The sequence below is a fragment of the Gymnodraco acuticeps genome, unplaced genomic scaffold (genome assembly GCF_902827175.1).
Source record: "Gymnodraco acuticeps unplaced genomic scaffold, fGymAcu1.1, whole genome shotgun sequence".
Classification (NCBI taxonomy): Eukaryota; Metazoa; Chordata; class Actinopteri; order Perciformes; family Bathydraconidae; genus Gymnodraco; species Gymnodraco acuticeps.
Window position 1 is genome coordinate 76,406 of NW_022990883.1, and position 18,259 is coordinate 94,664.

Consider the following 18,259-nt stretch of genomic DNA (forward strand, 5'->3'; position numbering starts at 1 on the left):
CAAAATAAATTAAAGGGAGGTTTTTTGTTTTTTATCGGACCGCTAAGTCTCCAGCTTGTATACATGGTGACTTTAGTTACATCCATGTTGACTGCTTACTAGTGGAATAAATAAACACTAGTGTGCAATATGTAAATTGGAGACATTTATTACTAATGACACGTTTTAATTTTGTATTTTAATATCATGTGCATGCCCCTATGTGGGATGAATAATAAAGGTATCCTGATTGAGATTTTGGTAGGAACAAATAATCTTAAAGTGATCTTATTAGAGAATACAAAATAAAAACATCATTGTTATTGTATGCCTTCCCTCCATTATTATTATATGTGCAGTGTCAGTGTTCTGCCAGCAGGAGAGTCACATGGACAAGTGAAGGAACAACTGCAGAGTCAACATTGGACCTTAGAGCCCCAAACTGTGCAGCAAACTGGGTGAAAACCGCCTTTTGAAGGATATTATTTAACCGAGAATCACTGACAAGGTAGGTCAACACAACAAAGACTGAAATATATATATATGATATGTTTAAAATACGTTGTATTGCAGAAGCACAAGTGGGTGGTTAGCAGCGTGCTAACAGGCCTCGGAGCCTCGTGTTTTCTTGGCTGAATGTACCCGGGTTTATGAGCGGGAACGCGGCCACGATGTGTGGACGATGTTACGATAAAAACGACACATTAAATTAACATTTTAGAACTGAAATTCACTGCTTTTACAGGTTTTAGTTACGGCTTTGTTGTTACGGGTATTAATGTTAAGTTGTTTATAGTTTTTAATAGTTTAGTTAAGGCAGCGGTAACCGTAGCTAAGCTTGTTAAGTTTTTGAAAGTTCGCCAACGGTCACTCATTTAAAATCAACTGTTGCTAGGCAGAGGATGTTGTGTTTAATATGGGATGATTTTACTCTTAACTAATGTATTAAACTGGTGTTTGAGTTACTTGCAGTTAATTACAAAGGGAGGACTTTGTGTTTTTAGCCTGAGATGTAATGTACAAGACTAGATTTTACTTTATTGCTCCAAACATGGGACATTTTGCCATATACATCAACTTACATTTTCACTATAAAAAGCGCCAAATTACAGCTAACAAGATTTAAAAGTAGGATATTATTATATTATTAATTATTTTTTATTTTTCGTTAAGTGTGCAAGGGAGTAACGAGATGCAATGCTAACTCGCATTATTATTTATTACAACATATTATTAGGCATGTATGTTGTTATAATCATTAAAAACTAGCTTTGACGTGTCATTTAATTCACTAACAAGAGATAGCTGCCAGAAAAGCATTGTTAGCATCCACAGACCGAGTGAAAGCAAACCTCCTAAACTTACATTTCCTTGTTTTTAAGTCTATTTGAAACTATTTTCTCTGGATATTCTTCTATATACATGTAGGTTAACTTGTACTGGTTGTATCCTGAGGTGCTGAATGCATTTAATCTGTGTTCATCACATGTGAAAGTGCTATAGAGAGTCAGAGTTGAGCACAGAGAGCAGGGGCATGTCTGGGCATATTCCCTGCAGCTTAGCTGACTCACGCTCTGTCAGCTGGAGGTGAACAGTCATGTTTTCTGAAGCCTCTTTCTGCCCAGGCATATTCACTCAAGGGCCAAATAATACACACTTGCACGGATTGGGTCTGGGCATGTTATGCTCCTAAAGATGTGTTGGGATTTGTGCCTTTTTGTGTCCTTTTTTTGCACAATTTGACAAGTTTTGTGCAGAAATGTCATATTTTCTTACTTGTAATTTTAATTAAAAAAAATATTAAGTCAAATTCAAAACCCTCCCTCTGCCCAGACATATTCACTCTGAAGGCCCAAATAATACACACTTGCATGGATTGAGTCTGGGCATGTTCTCCTCCTAAACATGTGTTGATATTTAGGGATTTTGGCCCTTTTTCCACCTTTCTTTGCACAATTTTACAAGTTTTCTGCAGAAATGTAATTTGAATTAAAAAAACATAACATTAAGTTAAACTCTGAATCCTTTATCCAACAGTAGCATTGTGTATATATTAGAGCTGTAACTATTAGGCAGAAAAATAAATCACACAGCTATTTTTTTATTTTACTTTTCAACAACTTGGAGATTTGCTGTATTTGACATATTAAAGTGAATATTATGGGTTTTTTACTGACAAAGAAGACATTTAAAGACTTCTCCTTTAACATAGAAACTAGGATGGACACTTATCTGTTTTCTGGCGTTGTAGTATTTAGTTTGTTACAGAAAATGCTGTTTTCACCCAATAAAACATCGTCATTTTCTGCATTTCTCTGTTTTATACAATATTAATGTATATTATGGACTGACTAAGAAGATATTTAAACACTTCACCTTTAACCTCGAGAAACTATCATGGACACTTTTACAATTTTCTGACATTTTAGGAGACCGAACTCCAAGAAAAAAGTTCTTAGTCGCTCGCGTACCTGATACAAATATATTTATGATGTATTTCTCGTGTCGTTTAATTACTTATCAGGTTTTATACGTTTTCTTGAACACAAGTGTCCGTTAGACCTGTGACGTGACCCTGTTGTCGGGTCAGATGAACACGATGTTGGGTCACACAGGTCAGGATATATATCGCTGTCTCTAATCTCTTGTTGGCTGCTGTTTGTCGTGAATCGTGTCCTCGGGCCTTTCGCAATATAGCCAGCTTCATCGTCGTATCATTAGATGTGGAACTGTAATCTTAAAAAATGTTATTTTCTGATAATCTGACATGTAATGAGATCTCCTTTTTATATACATTTGCCCCTGTGTCCTAAAATGTTAAGTTTCAACAGTTTTCTGAAACATTAACACATAAGAATTTCCCCATATAAGAATAATGATTTAAAAAATACATTACGGTTTATTTTTTAAGTGTTTCAATCCCTTATGTTTTACTAGAGTAGATTGTCAACATAGTACGTCAACAACCACGTACTCTTGCAGAATTTTCAGCAGAAAGTATACAGATATTTAGCTCAAGTTAAAGTACTACATCTACAGTTCAGAAATACTTTGTTATAAGTAAATGTCCCACCTCCGAAACTTAACTAAAGTGAAACGACATTAGCATGAACATTAACTGAAGTACTGAAGGTAAAAAGACTGCAGAATGAACCTGTCTCTGTAATGGGCCATTCTGCGTAATGAGTACTTTACTTTAATGGTTATTCAATAATGGGGTTTTGTCTTTAATGCTGGTAAAGGTGGAGATTATTTTAATGACTTGATGTCCTGCTGGGTAGCCTAACCTATTAGAAACCATTTTAATTCATGTCTTCGAAATCAGAGTAACTAGCACTATCAATTCATTGTGGCAGAGTGAAAAATTCATTAACCCCCCCCAAAAGATGTGCTATAATAGAAGAATAAAGTAGTACAAAATGAAATACTCAACTTTAGTAAATGTAATTTCCACCTCGTGTGCTGCTTTGTGTCTTTCTATAATTCAGTTGTATTGTTGATATTCCTTTACAAAGTGTTACTCGTTCAGCCATCACTGCTTTACGGTTCAGACTTAAACAACTAAACCATATTTAAAATGTGTTTGGGTAAGACTACATTTAACTTCATGGGCATCCCAAAGTGCATTTAGTTTCCTCTTCTCCATCCTCTTAAACCCTGAGAAAGCCTTGTTGTGGAAACACACCGAAACCAGGCTAGAGTCACTGGTTAGTTACGATGAGTTAGCGTGGTTAGCGTGGTTAGCTCGGTTAGCTCGGTTAGCTCATTTTGACAGTAAGGATGATTCACCCTGGACTAGTAGTGGCATGTCTGGCAGAGTGTGTGTGTGTGTGATTGAATCAGCTGTTACTGTCAAATTGAACACACACACACACATTATTTTAAATGTGTGCATTTGTTATTTAGAATCTAGAAATACAACTAAAGAATATTTCAAGTAGTTTATAAAGTGTTAACTATAAAAAAAGGGAATAGCTCATCTCGTAAAGGTGAGGTCTTCAGATATCTTGTTAAATTCCATCAATAGTTAAAATCTAGTCACACACACACACACACACACACACACACACACACACACACACACACACACAATCTATAGAATGCTTTTAGTACAAAAAAAAGTACTTTTATCACATTTTCATCATTAGACCTTAGAGTTATGAAAGATGAGACATACAGGGTCTGTGCTCAGTTACCACACACACACACACACACACACACACACACACACGCTAGAGTAACTGGTTAGTTATGATGAGTTAGCCTGGTTAGCGTGGTTAGCTCATTTTGACAGTAAGGATGACTCACCCTGTGTGTGTGTGTGTGTGTGTGTGTGTGTGTGTGTGATTGAATCAGCTGTTACTGTCAAATTGAACACACACACATTTTAAATGTGTGCATTTGTTATTTAGAATCTAGAAATACAACTAAAGAATATTTCAAGTAGTTTATAAAGTGTTAACTACAAAAAGGGTATAGCTCATCTCGTAAAGGTGAGGTCTTCAGATATCTTGTTAAATTCCATCAATAGTTAAAATCTAGTCACACAAACCCCCCCCCCCCCCCCCCCCCCCCACACACGCACTGCTGACTCAGACTGACTGGCCTGATAGGCCCCACTCAGGGCCTCCTCAGCTGGTCTAGTCCTGACATGTCTGAGCGGCTCTAGTATATATATATGAGAGGCTGCTGTCTCCTCCTCTCTGACTGCACTTTATCTGCTTCCCTTTGCACAGACTGCTGATTCTCTACTCTGTACATACTGGTAAGACTTTTCATTCATCTCACTAACACCCAGACACTATAAAGACAAATGTATAGCTTACAAATACACTTTGTTTCTAACAGTCTCCCCTTGTAACTGTTTATAAATTAAATAAAACTAGTGGTCTAAGTTGTTTTATTCAAGTGGTTGGATTTGAGTTAATTTCTTTCTTTTAATGTGAAAGTTTAAAAGCTGCTTGTATAAATGAAGTTTACTATATTTTACATTATTAATTATTATCATTACATGTGTGACTTTAAATGTTCATTGCAATTAACTTATATTTTATTTCATGATTGTCTACTTTTGGCATGTCTTGACTAGAACAGCAAATGCAGATTATTTTCTATAGTAATATAGAATAATGTCCATCTCAGTTTCAAGGTGTCTCTTTCGGTCAAACCCCAAAGATACTCACTTTAATATCATATCAAAAGTCCATATTTGAGAAGCTGAAAGTAACGTTTTCGACAGTTGTTCATTATTTCTATGTTGACCCTCTAATCGAGTTGTCAACTTAATATCTGCAACTCTGTCCAAAACCCAGCGTATTGAAGACATCATATATTCACATTAACCAGCCGCCACAGCCTCTGACTCACACAGTCGCTTTAAGTTCCCCTAATCAGTATTGTTATGCTATTTAAGGAAAGATGTGAAAAGCGTGATACTCTTAGTGGTTTTTTGGAACAAGCCTTCTTTCTTCCCTCAGTGCTCCGAGGCATTTGAGTGCTTATTTTTAGGCTCTGTGTATTTCCTGCATCACAAGGCAGATGTTTTCTGCTTTTATTGAACACACTGTAAACATCTGCTGAGACAGACAGACGTTGTAACCACCTGGGAACCATAGTGTGGCCTTTATAAGCAGAATAACTTGATGGTTGAGACCGAAACGGAGCCAAAAGGAGACGGAAAACTAACCTTTAATTCACTTGGTTGCCAGAAAAATGAAATGTAACGAGTAAATGGATTTTCTGGACGTGTAGATATCCAGAAGTTATACTTAAACAATAGAGACACTCCGTTACGCAACGACAACGTTTGATAACAGGCCAGGTCTTAAATCTTTCCTCCAGCTGGCTGTAGTTATGCAATGTTTTAGTTTATCTATTGCAGGCTGTCAGGAGGCGCTTATAATAAACTACCGTAAGAGATAAGTATTGGTTACGGTGGATTGTGTAAACTAATCAACGGGTCAGAGGTCTTTAGAGTTTGAGTCAGCAGACCAGGATCAAACACTGATAGTAGCCAAGATGATCGTCCATTTACAAAAGAAAACACTTCAATTCATTAAATAATAATAACACATGCAGGGCTCGACATTAAGGGCTGCCCGATGGCCCGGGGCCATCTAGTATTTAGCTCGGGCAATGAAGCCTCACCTGCTGGTTGCCCGATCTGGCAATCTATCATGCCAGTATCATGCAGCTCGCGGATCAGTAATGAGTGACCCGACAGTCAAACTAAACATGTCTATAACTAGTTACGGTAGTTTGAGAGGGCATTAAAATAGCTACGTGTGATATTCTAACCTGAAGTGTGTTTTGTCCGCTCACCGCTGCATGTGATCATGCAGAGCTGCGTGTCGACTCGTCAGCAGCAGCTGATCTCTCTCTCCCGTCAGATTAGACTTCACTCGCGTTTATGTCCATATCGATCAGATCCAGCTAGTTCTAGCTAATGATATGACTACCTGCTTATTAAAAGACACCTCAACAATAAGCGTCGCTATGCAACCGGGTGAGGCAGCAAAGTATAGCGCAGCATTATGCATTTGTTTACATGCCCACCGGAACCCCGAGGCATTACCAACAGATCAACGCACAATCAACCCACACAGGACATCTCTTTCTCCACATTAGTGTTAGAGATTAGAATGGACTCTTCTCGTCTGTCACATACTCTTCTTGTCTGTCACATAAGTGGCGCAACTGAAGCGGTATTGCGCTAAAGGGAAATTATTTTGACCGGAAATTATTTTGACCGAATAGATTTAGATTTGCCGGCTAACGGGAACTCTGACGTCTCATTTTGTGTGCTTGGCGGATGCGCTCGGCTCCTCTCGACTGCTGCTCGGTCAGCTTCCGGATGAAGAGGCATTCGTTCGACCAACTTACAGTAGATAACATTACAAACATTTTTAACAGGGGCCATAATAGTGTAAATAATGTTTGTTTTGGCAGTTATAACTGAATGTAATGTTTTCTACTTTTTTCTTCTTGACCAACAACTTAAGTATTTCGAGCAAACACAAACAAACAAGTGAAATGAAGAATAAAATTGAAATTGTACAATATAATATTGTGGTGGTTCATCTTATAATTCAGTCTAGAGAACCAGACAGCATCTAAGACCTGCAACAATCTAAATGTTCTAGGGGGAGGCCCCCCAAACCCTCCGTGCGTCAGCGAGCATTTTTCAGGGCAATCTCCATTGGGCTCAGGGCCATCTGTAAATTAGCTTAGACGGCCCGCACTGACATGGTTCATTTGAAACTGCTTTTCTAGGTCCGATCTCTTCCCTTTACTTAATTGGATCACCAGAAACTATAATTATTAGTGGTGCACGATAATTATCGGTCCGATATTAGGAATGATGACGTCCTCCCGATAAACCCGATAAAAGTATTAATAGCCCCGATAATATACAATATATTTTTGGGTAAACAAAAGAAAGAAATACTGCGGTGTGGGTGGATTGGGATGAGGGGCGCTTGTTTTTTACTCGGCTCCTCCCGTTTTGCCAGTACTGTGGTATTAGTGGTTTAGGAAGAGGGGAGTTCTTCACAAATCCAGCGCTCCCTAACTCATGCCTGGCTGTGACGTAAATGGTGTGCGGCCGTGAAGCCAGGACAGTAAACAAACATGTCGCCGGTAGTATGGGACTATTTCAAAGTTTCAGAGTTAGATAGTTCGCTTGCTATTTGTATTAACAAATGCAGAAGTTCCACGAGGAGGGAAAAAGGCAACGAGCTATAATACTTCCAACCTGATTAGTCACCTGAAACATCGCCATCGCTACGATGGTGTGTTGAAAGCGTACGAAGACGCCTGCGCTGCTAAACTAGCGGCGAATCCAAAGCCAGCTGCAAAGGCACCGGGGCTTTTACCTATCCACGAGGCTTTTGGAAAAGGCTTTGAAGAGTCAAAACTGTTCTTGGCTTTGTTTTGTTCATAGTAGTAATGCTCATGTCATTTGCTCACTTCTAGTATTTTCTGTACCACCAGGTGTGCAAAAACTACAGGTACATTTAATATATATATATATATATATTATTATCGGGTATCGGTCTTGAGAAGCAGGAAGTTATCGGTATCGGTTTCAAAAAACCAATATCGTGCATCCCTAATAATTATGGTTTTATATCATGCTTGCTTATGTATTCCTGCAGATATTGAAGTGTATTTGTTGTGGTATTATGTACAAATACTGCACCCTTACCATTAAACCTAACACTCAACCCCCCCAAAAAAGTTGTAGTATACACATACTTTATTAATCCCTCGTGGGGAAATTGTTTCTCTGCATTTGACCCATCCTAGTGTTAGGAGCAGTGGGCTGCCATTTTGAACAGCGCCCGGGGAGCAGTGTAGGGAACGATGCCTTGCTCAGGGACACCTCGGTAGCACTTGGTCTTGCCGGGACTTGAACTGGTGACCTTCCAGTTGCCAAGCCAAGTCCCTATCGACTTCGCCACCACCGCCCCAAATTTAAGTATTTAGCTCATTTGAAGGCAATGCCAGGACTTAAAACGTTTTGGTTTGTTTCAATCCAATTTACTTGCAGGTTCCTTGTAGGGATGGGAACGATTATTCAGGTATTCGAATTATCGGCCCGATAATTATCGGTCTGATATTAGGAATGATGACGTCCTCCCGATAACAGTATTAATAGCCCCGATAATATACAATATATTTTTGGGTAAACAAAAGAAAGAAATTCTGCGGTGTGGGTGGATTGGGATGAGGGGCGCTTGTTTTTCACTCGGCTCCTCCCGTTTTGCCAGTACTGTGGTATTAGTGGTTTAGGAAGAGGGGAGTTCTTCACAAATCCAGCGCTCCCTAACTCGTGCCTGGCTGTGACGTAAATGGTGTGCGGCCGTGAAGCCAGGACAGTAAACAAACATGTCGTCGGTAGTATGGGACTATTTCAAAGTTTCAGAGTTAGATAGTTCGCTTGCTATTTGTATTAACAAATGCAGAAGTTCCACGAGGAGGGAGAAAGGCAACAAGCTATAATACTTCCAACCTGATTAGTCACCTGAAACATCGCCATCGCTACGATGGTGTGTTAAAAGCGTACGAAGACGCCTGCGCTGCTAAACTAGCGGCGAATCCAAAGCCAGCTGCAAAGGCACCGGGGCTTTTACCTATCCACGAGGCTTTTGGAAAAGGCCTAGGTATCGGTTTCAAAAAACCAATATCGTGCATCCCTAATGAATATATTTATTATAATCTTTTTTCTTTGATTTTTTTTGGGAGGGGTTTCTACGCTGATTACATATGATCCAATGGAATACTTCAATGTACACGTCAGGTCTAAAGGTGTGTTTTTCTCCGCTCACCGGTCCCTCACAGCGGGCAGAGCTGCAGGTGCTGATCTCTCTCTCTCTCTCTCGTCCGGTTATACTTCACTCGCGTTTATGTCCAAATCCATCAGATCTAGCTCTAGCTAATGATACGGCTGCTGCCCCTCCCTACACGCAGATCACGTAGACTCAAACCTCATCTTATGCCCACATTCCAGCTGAGAGGGTCTTCTCTACAGCTGGCCTGGTTGTGAATCGCCTCTCCCCTGAGTAGACACGCTCATATTCTTAAAGAAGAATGAGTATTGAATAGCTGCATTCTGTGCATAGCCCTGTTACAGGTTGTTGATCTCTGTTGTCACGGGTTACGTTACCCTAACCCGTTATGTTGTTCGTGTACGATCCCTCTTTCATTTAAAAACCAAGTTATGTTTTAAGCATGAAAGCTGTAGGCCTATAGCTGTCAACTGTTCAAACTGATCACCAGTTAATACATTTAACACATTCGACTTGTTCCTAAACTTATTTGAACATGTAACAAAATATATTTATTTTTTTGGTCAACATTTTTTTTATATGATATGTACATTTCGGTTAACCGTTTTTTTGGGAGTCGAATATTCATTTGCTTTCAAATTCGCATCCCTAGTTCCTTGGAGCCTAATTACTAATCATTGTATTTCCTGTTTGTGTGCAGCAACCATCAACCTCACAATGTCAGCAGAAAGCCAGCTCAACGTCGACACTGCAGACGAGAACCAACTGGTGAGAGACGCGACATAAAGAGTCCCTTAATCTGCTTTGTTTGGGGGGGGGGTGTGTTTTTATATAGCTTTTAGAAACGTCTGCAAAGGCTAAAATCTCAAAGTTCCGGAACACAGTGACATCACTTGGAACACTTGTGCTTCTATTGGCCTCTTTAAGGGGCGGGACATCTCTAAGTTCCACCAATCAGAGCAGACTAGGTCCCCTTTTGAGTAAAATACACTTTTTGTTTGTTTTCCTCCGATTTTTGATTGGAAATAACTTGTAACTGTGTTTAAAAGTTTCTATATAAGAAAATGTTAATGGTTATTTTTTATTTATTTGGTTTTACAGTAGTGTCTGTCCACACACACATGGTCAGAGAACTTTGTAGGAGTGTCTGTTATTCAAATCTTATCTACATTTTGTGTGTTTTTAAGGTGAAACCAAAGCTAGAGTTCCAGACGTTGCTGCAACAAGCTGGAGCCACTAAAGACACTTTCACCATGAAGGAGGTAAACATGGAGTTATTTGTATTTATTGGTTTTATGTACATTTTGAATGTTCCCATGCTAAATATGTGATGTATTGGTCCTGCAGGTGATGTTCTACCTGGGTCAGTACATCATCCAGAAGCAGCTGTACGACCAGAAGCAGCAGCACATCGTCCACTGCTCCCAGGATGCACTGGGGCGAGTGCTGGGCGTCGACAGCTTCTCTGTTAAAGAGCCACGGTGAGGAAGAGGAAGAGGAGGAGGATTTATTAGTGTTTGTTTTGGTTTGCTCTACAGTAACAACAACAACAACAACATCTGACTGTTTCTCAGTAAAGGGACGTTTATGCCAGTTATGGAAAGCAGTTTATTTGACTATTTGTAATACTATGACCATAGATTATCAAATGAAAACCTTATAGCAGGTGTTGAACTTCATATACGTTGAATTTAGTAAGAATAAATACAACTTAAACCGCTCTGGGAGGAATTTTCATGCTAGATTTTGCTCAAAAATTATAAAAACTAGGGATGCTTCGATCGATCGGCCGATACTCACTCTCGGCCGATCGATCGGTGCTCTCTGTAAATGCCGATCAGGAGAGCCGATCACATGACGTAAAATACATGACACTTTTCTCAGTGCGCGGCTAAACAAGCTCACCAACATGGCTTCACCGGTCTGTCAGAATTTGTGTCCAAAAATGACAGTAAAATAGCGGAATGCAACGAGTGTGAAGCAGAAATCCTGCAGCTCCGCCCGCCGTGACAACACACACACTAAGAGTTAGACCTAACACACTGTGCTATTTGATCTACCTCTGGAACTAGTTATACATATTTATTCTTCACTGTCGGGTCAGTGAGCTGCATGAGACGATACTGACCCAGGAGAGGGAGAGACAGATAGTTATGTTGTTTGTGGAGTAATTATACAGTTGTTGAGGAACAGAAATATAGTTTTCTGGCTTGACTTTACGGGGAAAACATTTAAAACCCTGATATAGGATGCAGAAAGTAATGCATCTCATTTAATATGGCATAGTGCAACAACACAGCAAGTAGGTATATAATATAGTAACACATCGGGCTGCTCGATTATGGCAAAAATCTAATCTCGATTATTTGGGTCAATAATTGTAAATGCGATTATTCATTGACTTTGAAAACATCCATTTATTGGAGAAAAGAAATGTGAACAGTTTTAACAGTTGATTACCCTGAACTTTACGTTTAATTCAACTGAAAAACCAGAAATTAAAAAAGTAATAATAAAGAAATTATCGTTTTATTTCGATTACGTTGTTTTCGTAATCGTTGCAAGCCATAATCGTAATTAAAATGCGATTAATTGAGCAGCCCTAGTAACACACATCAAAACTTGATAATAATATATAATTGTATGTTTGTTTCAGAGTTCTCTTCGCTATGATCACCAAGAACCTCGTGGCGATAAAAAGCCAAGGTAAGACCGCTCCACTTTTCATTTTAGTGTTATTTAAATGTCAAGATTGAACACAGTTCTTTATTTATTGCCAAAGGGGGATCTCACTTTCACAATTGCTTTGAAAAACACATGTAATGGACTCATTGCCTTTGGAAACACCGTGCCGTCAGACGGGAAATGTACTTTTTGAAGTAAAGGGGAACTACTGGGCTCGTGGAAACGATTACATAATAAATACATTGGCTGTATCGACATGAGAGGTTTAGGAGACGGAGCTGTGTTTGAAGTCTAAAATAACTTCCTCATTTCCACGATGCAACTGTTCCTCTTCTCCGCTTCCTCTGATTCAGAACACATTCATAAAAAACTAACTTCTTTCTGATTCCTCCTCAGATTCACCACCGAGCCCCATTGAACCCCAAAGTGAGACTCGGGCAGACAAAGGGGCCGAGGTGAGACTCAGATCAAATATAACTGTTGTGTTTGAGTCCGTTTTGAGCAAATCTTACCTCAAAAATCTGAATTAGAAGCGGCTTTATTGCCTAGTAGGTTAACACTTACTGGGAATGTGCTTTCGTTCGAACACAGACGCATTAAATTGTAAGAAAAGGACCAAAAGTAGGACAAGATATTTCAATGCAAACCGGCAGTGGCTCAGTCAGTAGGGGCTTGGACTGTGAGCCGTAGGGTCGCCGGTTCAAGTCCCTGAACAGACCTAAATATGGACTGCTACTTGGAGAGGTCCCAGTTCACCTCCTGCCCTGCCGTGGTGCCCTTGAGCAAGGCACCGGACGATTTAGGAAAATATCTGAACGAAGGTCTGTGGTTGAGACTCATCGAAGAGACGCATCACGTTTTGTTCTACGACATTAAATCCATCAGCAGTGACCCCGCTGGTGATTTCTGAAGAGTTGACGTGTCTGAGAAACGATGGTTGTTACCAAGTGGCTGAATAGGACTACAGAAGTTGTGGAGGCCGTTGTACGTCATTACGCCGAACACGTAAACACTCCTCTAAGTTAGTTTCTATTCTGCTTGAAAGCAAGTCCCTGCCTCCTGCAGAGTGTTCAAACAAACACTTCAACTCGTACCATTTAGAATCTGTGTGTTTGAATATGGATCTGAAGTTGGCGTAACGTTGAAGCAGCGACCCTGCTGTAGCTCCTTTATAGCATCACGTTAGCATTTAGCTTCTGGCGACTAGATTTATGATTAGAAAATTATAAAAGTAGACATGTGGAGATTATCCTCTGAACAAAACGTGATCCGTCTCTTCAATGTGTCTCAACCACAGACCTGATTTCCAGCTATTTTCCAAAACCCTATGGAGACATTGCGTTTTTGTCGAATGAACCGGAAGGAGCTTACTTCCGGGTTTTTGGAGGCGTCACCGTGGCACTGCATGCAGTAATGCTCTAAAAACAACTGCATGCATTTATTTTAGAGAAGTTTTTGTTATTTATCAGAAACTATTAATGAATGACTTTTTAAAGGAGAATATTTTAAATATGAAACCGCATGTAGGGGCATCATTTGCTACGGGGATTATGATGGGGAAGGCAAAGAAAAAATGAAATTTTAAATGGAGTTTTAATATTTTAGAATATCTAATAAATGTGTGTTTGTGCTTTTAGGAGGCAGTCTCAGGAAGCCGCTCTTCATCACCAGAAGGGCGAGGAAGAAGAAGAAGGAGGAGCAGCGGCAGGAGCATCGATGCCGGTGAGTTTAATAATGATATGACTTTTTATTTTATTTATAGAGCGTTTTTCATGGTACTCGCTCCTCTTAAAGGGGACCTATCATGCAAAAAGCACTTTTTACGTGTCCCCGGTGCGTCGGGGAACTCACGCAGCGTCAGAAGATAAAACCCTCTCTCTTTTCCTCCGTACCCAAATCTCTAAAAACGGGGGAACAACGGAGCTGATCCAGATTTGCGTCCGATATGACGTAATATCTGAAATGTGGACCCACGGCCCAATCAGAAACGTTGCTATCAGAAACAATGCCCGACTGTTTTGGACGTAATATGGTCGGTGTTTACATTAGCATCGCTAACACTCAGAGCTAACCTGTACTGGAGAGCATGTGTGTGAAGAAGCAGGAAGTAGAAAGGAACTCACCTTGTGGTATAACCGGCAAGAGAGAAAGCCTTTGAGCTCCAGACTGTTTCAGAGAGAATCCTTGATAATCCATGATATGGCGTTTCATCACGGCAGCATTTAGTTTAGACAGTAGCTGCCGGGTCCCGCATGAGCTCAGCCCCCTCCTCTTTAAAGCTTTATACCCAAATCAGCACTTTAGAAACAGGAAGTGGAATAGAGGGATATGAGGCGTGGCTATAATGATCTGTTTGGTGTTTGGAGCAAACACTTCAATATATTTGTATATATCTGAGACCTATGCTGTTGCCTACAAGTAGCATGATAGGTGCACTTTAAGTCTGAGGTATTAAACTCCAATCACTGCCTCTCTCTCTCTCTCAGGACCCTCACACAGCACAGAGGGTGGTGAAGCTGAGAAAGAGGAGGAGTCAGGGGAGGAAGATGATGAAGAAGGAGGGAGGAAGAGGAGGAGGTCTGACAGCTACTCCCTGACGTTTGATGAGAGTCTGTCGTGGTGTGTGATTGGAGGATTGGCGAAAGACAGACACAGCAGCCAATCGTCAGACTCACACAGCACCGTGAGTATTTACACACAAAAACATCTCATTTATTTAGACATTTTTGTTGTGTTTTTATTACGTTTCATTAGTTTTTCTGTTTTATTGAGCATTTAGTTGCTGATTTAAGAAAAATAATAATATTATTATTTGTAGTGTTTTAATTTCACTGTTAGCTTACAATAATAACCCTCAAAGACACTCATTAGCGTTCATTGTATTCATCATGTGTGTGTGTGTGTGTGTGTGTGTAGTCTGGCAGGTCAGAGCTCACGGTTGCCGCCTCAGACTCGGACAGCGACAACTTCAGCGTGGAGTTCGAGGTCGAATCCGTCGACTCGGAAGACTACAACGAAGACGAAGCTTCTCTGATGTCCACAGACGACCAGGTAAATATTCATCTGTTTACATTTTAAAGAGACCCTATTCTACTTTGGGGGGGGGGGTTTAAATAAAGGTTTTTGTGCATGTAAATGTTCTGCAAACGCTAAAGTTACGGAACACTCGTGCTTCTATTGGCTAGTGCTCCAACACATTGTACCTGAAAAGTATTTTAATGAATACATTTATTTTATTTATTTAAAATGTTGCTATGAATAAAAAAACAAGTTTATTTTTTAGAATTAAATACATGAAAGAAATAAAAGCCTAAACATACTAGAGTTTTTTTCTAGAAGGAAAAGTATAATTTCTTTACATATACCCTGAGTTTTGTGATGCTCCTATTGGCTAGCGCTCCAACACATTGTACGTGATAGGCTAAGGGGCGGGACATCTCTAAGCTGGTTGACCAATCACAACAGAGCCAGCCAGCTAACCAATCAGAGCAGACTGGACATAATGTATGAAAATAAATAAAATACTGATTGTTTTATATATTTTGTTCTCTGTCCAGGTTTACGAGGTCACCATATTTGAGGATAACGACTCGTTTGATGAAGACACAGAGATCACTGAAGCTGTGAGTACACACACACACACACACACACACACACACACACACACACACACACACACACACACACACACACACACACACACACACCAGGTCTAACAGTGTGTGTTTCTCTCTCAGGATTACTGGCGCTGTGTGAAGTGTGACGAGTTGAACCCACCTCTGCCCGGAAAATGTCTTCGCTGCTGGACGCTGCGCCAGGATTGGCTGTCTGAAGCGTCACTCCCCCCAAAGCCCGCCTCCTCCAGTTCCAAAGACCTGCCCACAAAGCCCACCGACCAATCAGCAGCCAGAGAGACTCCAGGTAGAGAGAAGCTGTTTACCTGCAAGGATTCAAAGGTTTTATCGTCATATGCTCAAAAGCTACAGAGTAGAAATGGAATTCTTCTGACCTGAGCTCCTCCAACATAGAGTCAAATACAAATAAAAAGTAGTGCAAGAATACATGTAAATAGAACAGAATATGAAATTAAATAATGTACATTAAGACCAAATTAAATACGGTTTATTGCGGTGATAACTATTTATTTAAATAAGTAGATTGCAAGATGTGGGAAATAACAAAGCGATCGATATTAGACGGACATTTTCTTTTACAATACATTTTAAATCCCCTCGTACTTTTGCATCCTTAACCGATGTCCGCTTTGTCTCCTGTAGGTTCAGATGGCGAGGAGAACGAAGGAGTGGACGTCCCCGATGGGAAAAAGTCTCAGTGCTTCTCCGACTCTTCAGCCCCAAACTCTGAGGAGCTCCTCTCTTCCTCCAAGCCGTCCTCTTCCTCGCAGCAGAACACTCCCGACTCCCAGCCTTCTTCGTCCTCCATGGACTCCCAGGAGCTCCTCCCATCTTCCCCCAACACTCCTCGTCCTCCTGCTGGAGTCCCTAATCTGGAGCGCAGTGTTTCTGCAGAATGGCGTCTTCCCGAGTCCTGCCTGGATCCGTGTATCATCTGTCAGTCGCGTCCGAAGAACGGCTGCATCGTTCACGGAAACACGGGACACCTGATGTCCTGCTACGTGTGCGCCAGGAAGCTGAAGAACAGGAACAAGCTGTGTCCCGTGTGCAGGCTGCCCATCCAGTCCGTCGTCTTAACCTACCTCATCTAGAACATCCCAGAATAACATCCAGCATCTCCCGGGTTCCTTCCGCCTCAACCTTTATGACACAGAGGTTCTGTTCAGCAGGACAGACACTACAAAGGAACGACACGACTTAACATCCCCAATGCTAAGCTAAAGGCGGCTAATTCTTTCATTCAAATGCATTCAAACAGGAAGTTGGAAAAAAGCTCATTCCTGCACCACTCCATAAATTACCAAATTTCAGTTGCCTTGCGTCCGTCCGTGCGCACTCTCTCGCTTTAGGTGACGATCTATTCAAGAAGCTGGAATTATTTAATTTTTGTCAACAACCGCCTAAAAGAAACCAAAATCTAAACCATTTGTCAAAGTTCTGTGATTTGTTCACTTCCTGTTTCTGTGTGAGACGCATTGTTTCCCACTCGTGTCATTTTTGACCGGTTTTTGTTAATGATCTTTTCATTGAGAAAGTTCTTCGAAGTATTCTAATAGTTCAATTTATAAAATAGAGAAACACTTTTTAATGGATGAAAATGTGGTATTTACTAAAGAAGACGGGAGAAAGTGCATATTTTGGGTTATAAACCTTGTGTTGAGCGTCAGTGCTTAATGATGCTTAAACCTAAATGTCAATTCAATTATCTTTCGTTTGGAAGTTTTTCTTCCTCTTCTTTCTTCTGAAATGTCTCGCGTTAGAAAAAGGACATCAGGAAACTGTTGTAATGTTATAATATACGTTTCTCTGTCAAGTTTTGCTTCACTAAATGCATCATTTATTTACAACGGAGTAAATATACCTTATAAAAAGTGTCCGATTGTTTCTTAAAAAATCTCGTACTGTTTTATTTAATAGATTTCCTCGATAAAATACTAACTTTGATTCTAATGAAAAGGGAAAATAGACATTTCCTTTATGGATAATTCTGTCAAAACTACTTTATCATACATTTCTTATTGCAACATCTTCAACACAGAAAACTATCCAGGTTGCACAACGCTTTGGATCCAAGCATCCTTATTTGGATTTAACTGCATTCACACCTAACAGTCCTCTCTCTGCACCAGACGACTGTTTGTTACATTGATTCATTCTTCAGAAGGTTCGGTTTGCAAAACTCAAACTTTAAACACAAGTCATGTGCTCGGAAATGCTGTTCAGCCATTGGTCAGACATTAAGGGGGTAAAAACGCAAATCCCGGCAATTTCTACCGGAGCCTCCGCCATGGAGCATCGGCACTTTCAGCAGGTTATTCTCGTGCTGCTGTTAATCTGGAGATCAACAGACTCTAGCGGCCCGCGCATATGATTATATGATCAGACAACGTCCGTTAAAAAACATTATAACACATGAGAGACGTTCTGCAGTCAGGAGGGCGTTTCACCGACGACAGTGTTCTTACTTTTATGTAGCTGACGGAGCATTTAGACTTTACACGACACTGTCCAACACTTCATTCTGCTTCACTCTTTAACTAAACAACCGTGGATGTCTTGAAAGACTCTTTCGCTAAAGATTTGAAGACATCCGCGTTCTTGTGACACGTAAATACTACGCTTCCTATGTTTTGGTGCGGACTGCGTTCACACCAGAGATGAACCGCTCCA

The 18,259-nt window shown here is 40.4% G+C and overlaps 1 protein-coding gene across 2 annotated transcripts; it reads left to right on the plus strand.

Moving 5' to 3' along the window:
- Positions 1 to 356: 356 nt before the first annotated feature.
- On the plus strand, positions 357 to 17,483 carry mdm2 (MDM2 proto-oncogene). Of its 2 annotated transcripts, XM_034233461.1 has the most exons (13): positions 359 to 487; positions 4,716 to 4,744; positions 9,970 to 10,037; positions 10,457 to 10,531; positions 10,617 to 10,750; positions 11,926 to 11,975; positions 12,351 to 12,409; positions 13,592 to 13,676; positions 14,441 to 14,637; positions 14,871 to 15,005; positions 15,512 to 15,577; positions 15,692 to 15,875; positions 16,232 to 17,483. In XM_034233461.1, exons 3-13 carry the CDS (start codon positions 9,987 to 9,989, stop codon positions 16,678 to 16,680), a joined length of 1,485 nt encoding a protein of 494 aa, XP_034089352.1. In that variant the 5' UTR covers positions 359 to 487; positions 4,716 to 4,744; positions 9,970 to 9,986; the 3' UTR covers positions 16,681 to 17,483. The 2 variants fall into 2 exon arrangements, with proteins under 2 accessions (XP_034089353.1, XP_034089352.1); XM_034233462.1 differs by lacking the exon at positions 4,716 to 4,744 and having other exon boundaries at positions 357 to 487.
- The last annotated feature ends 776 nt before the right edge of the window (positions 17,484 to 18,259 follow it).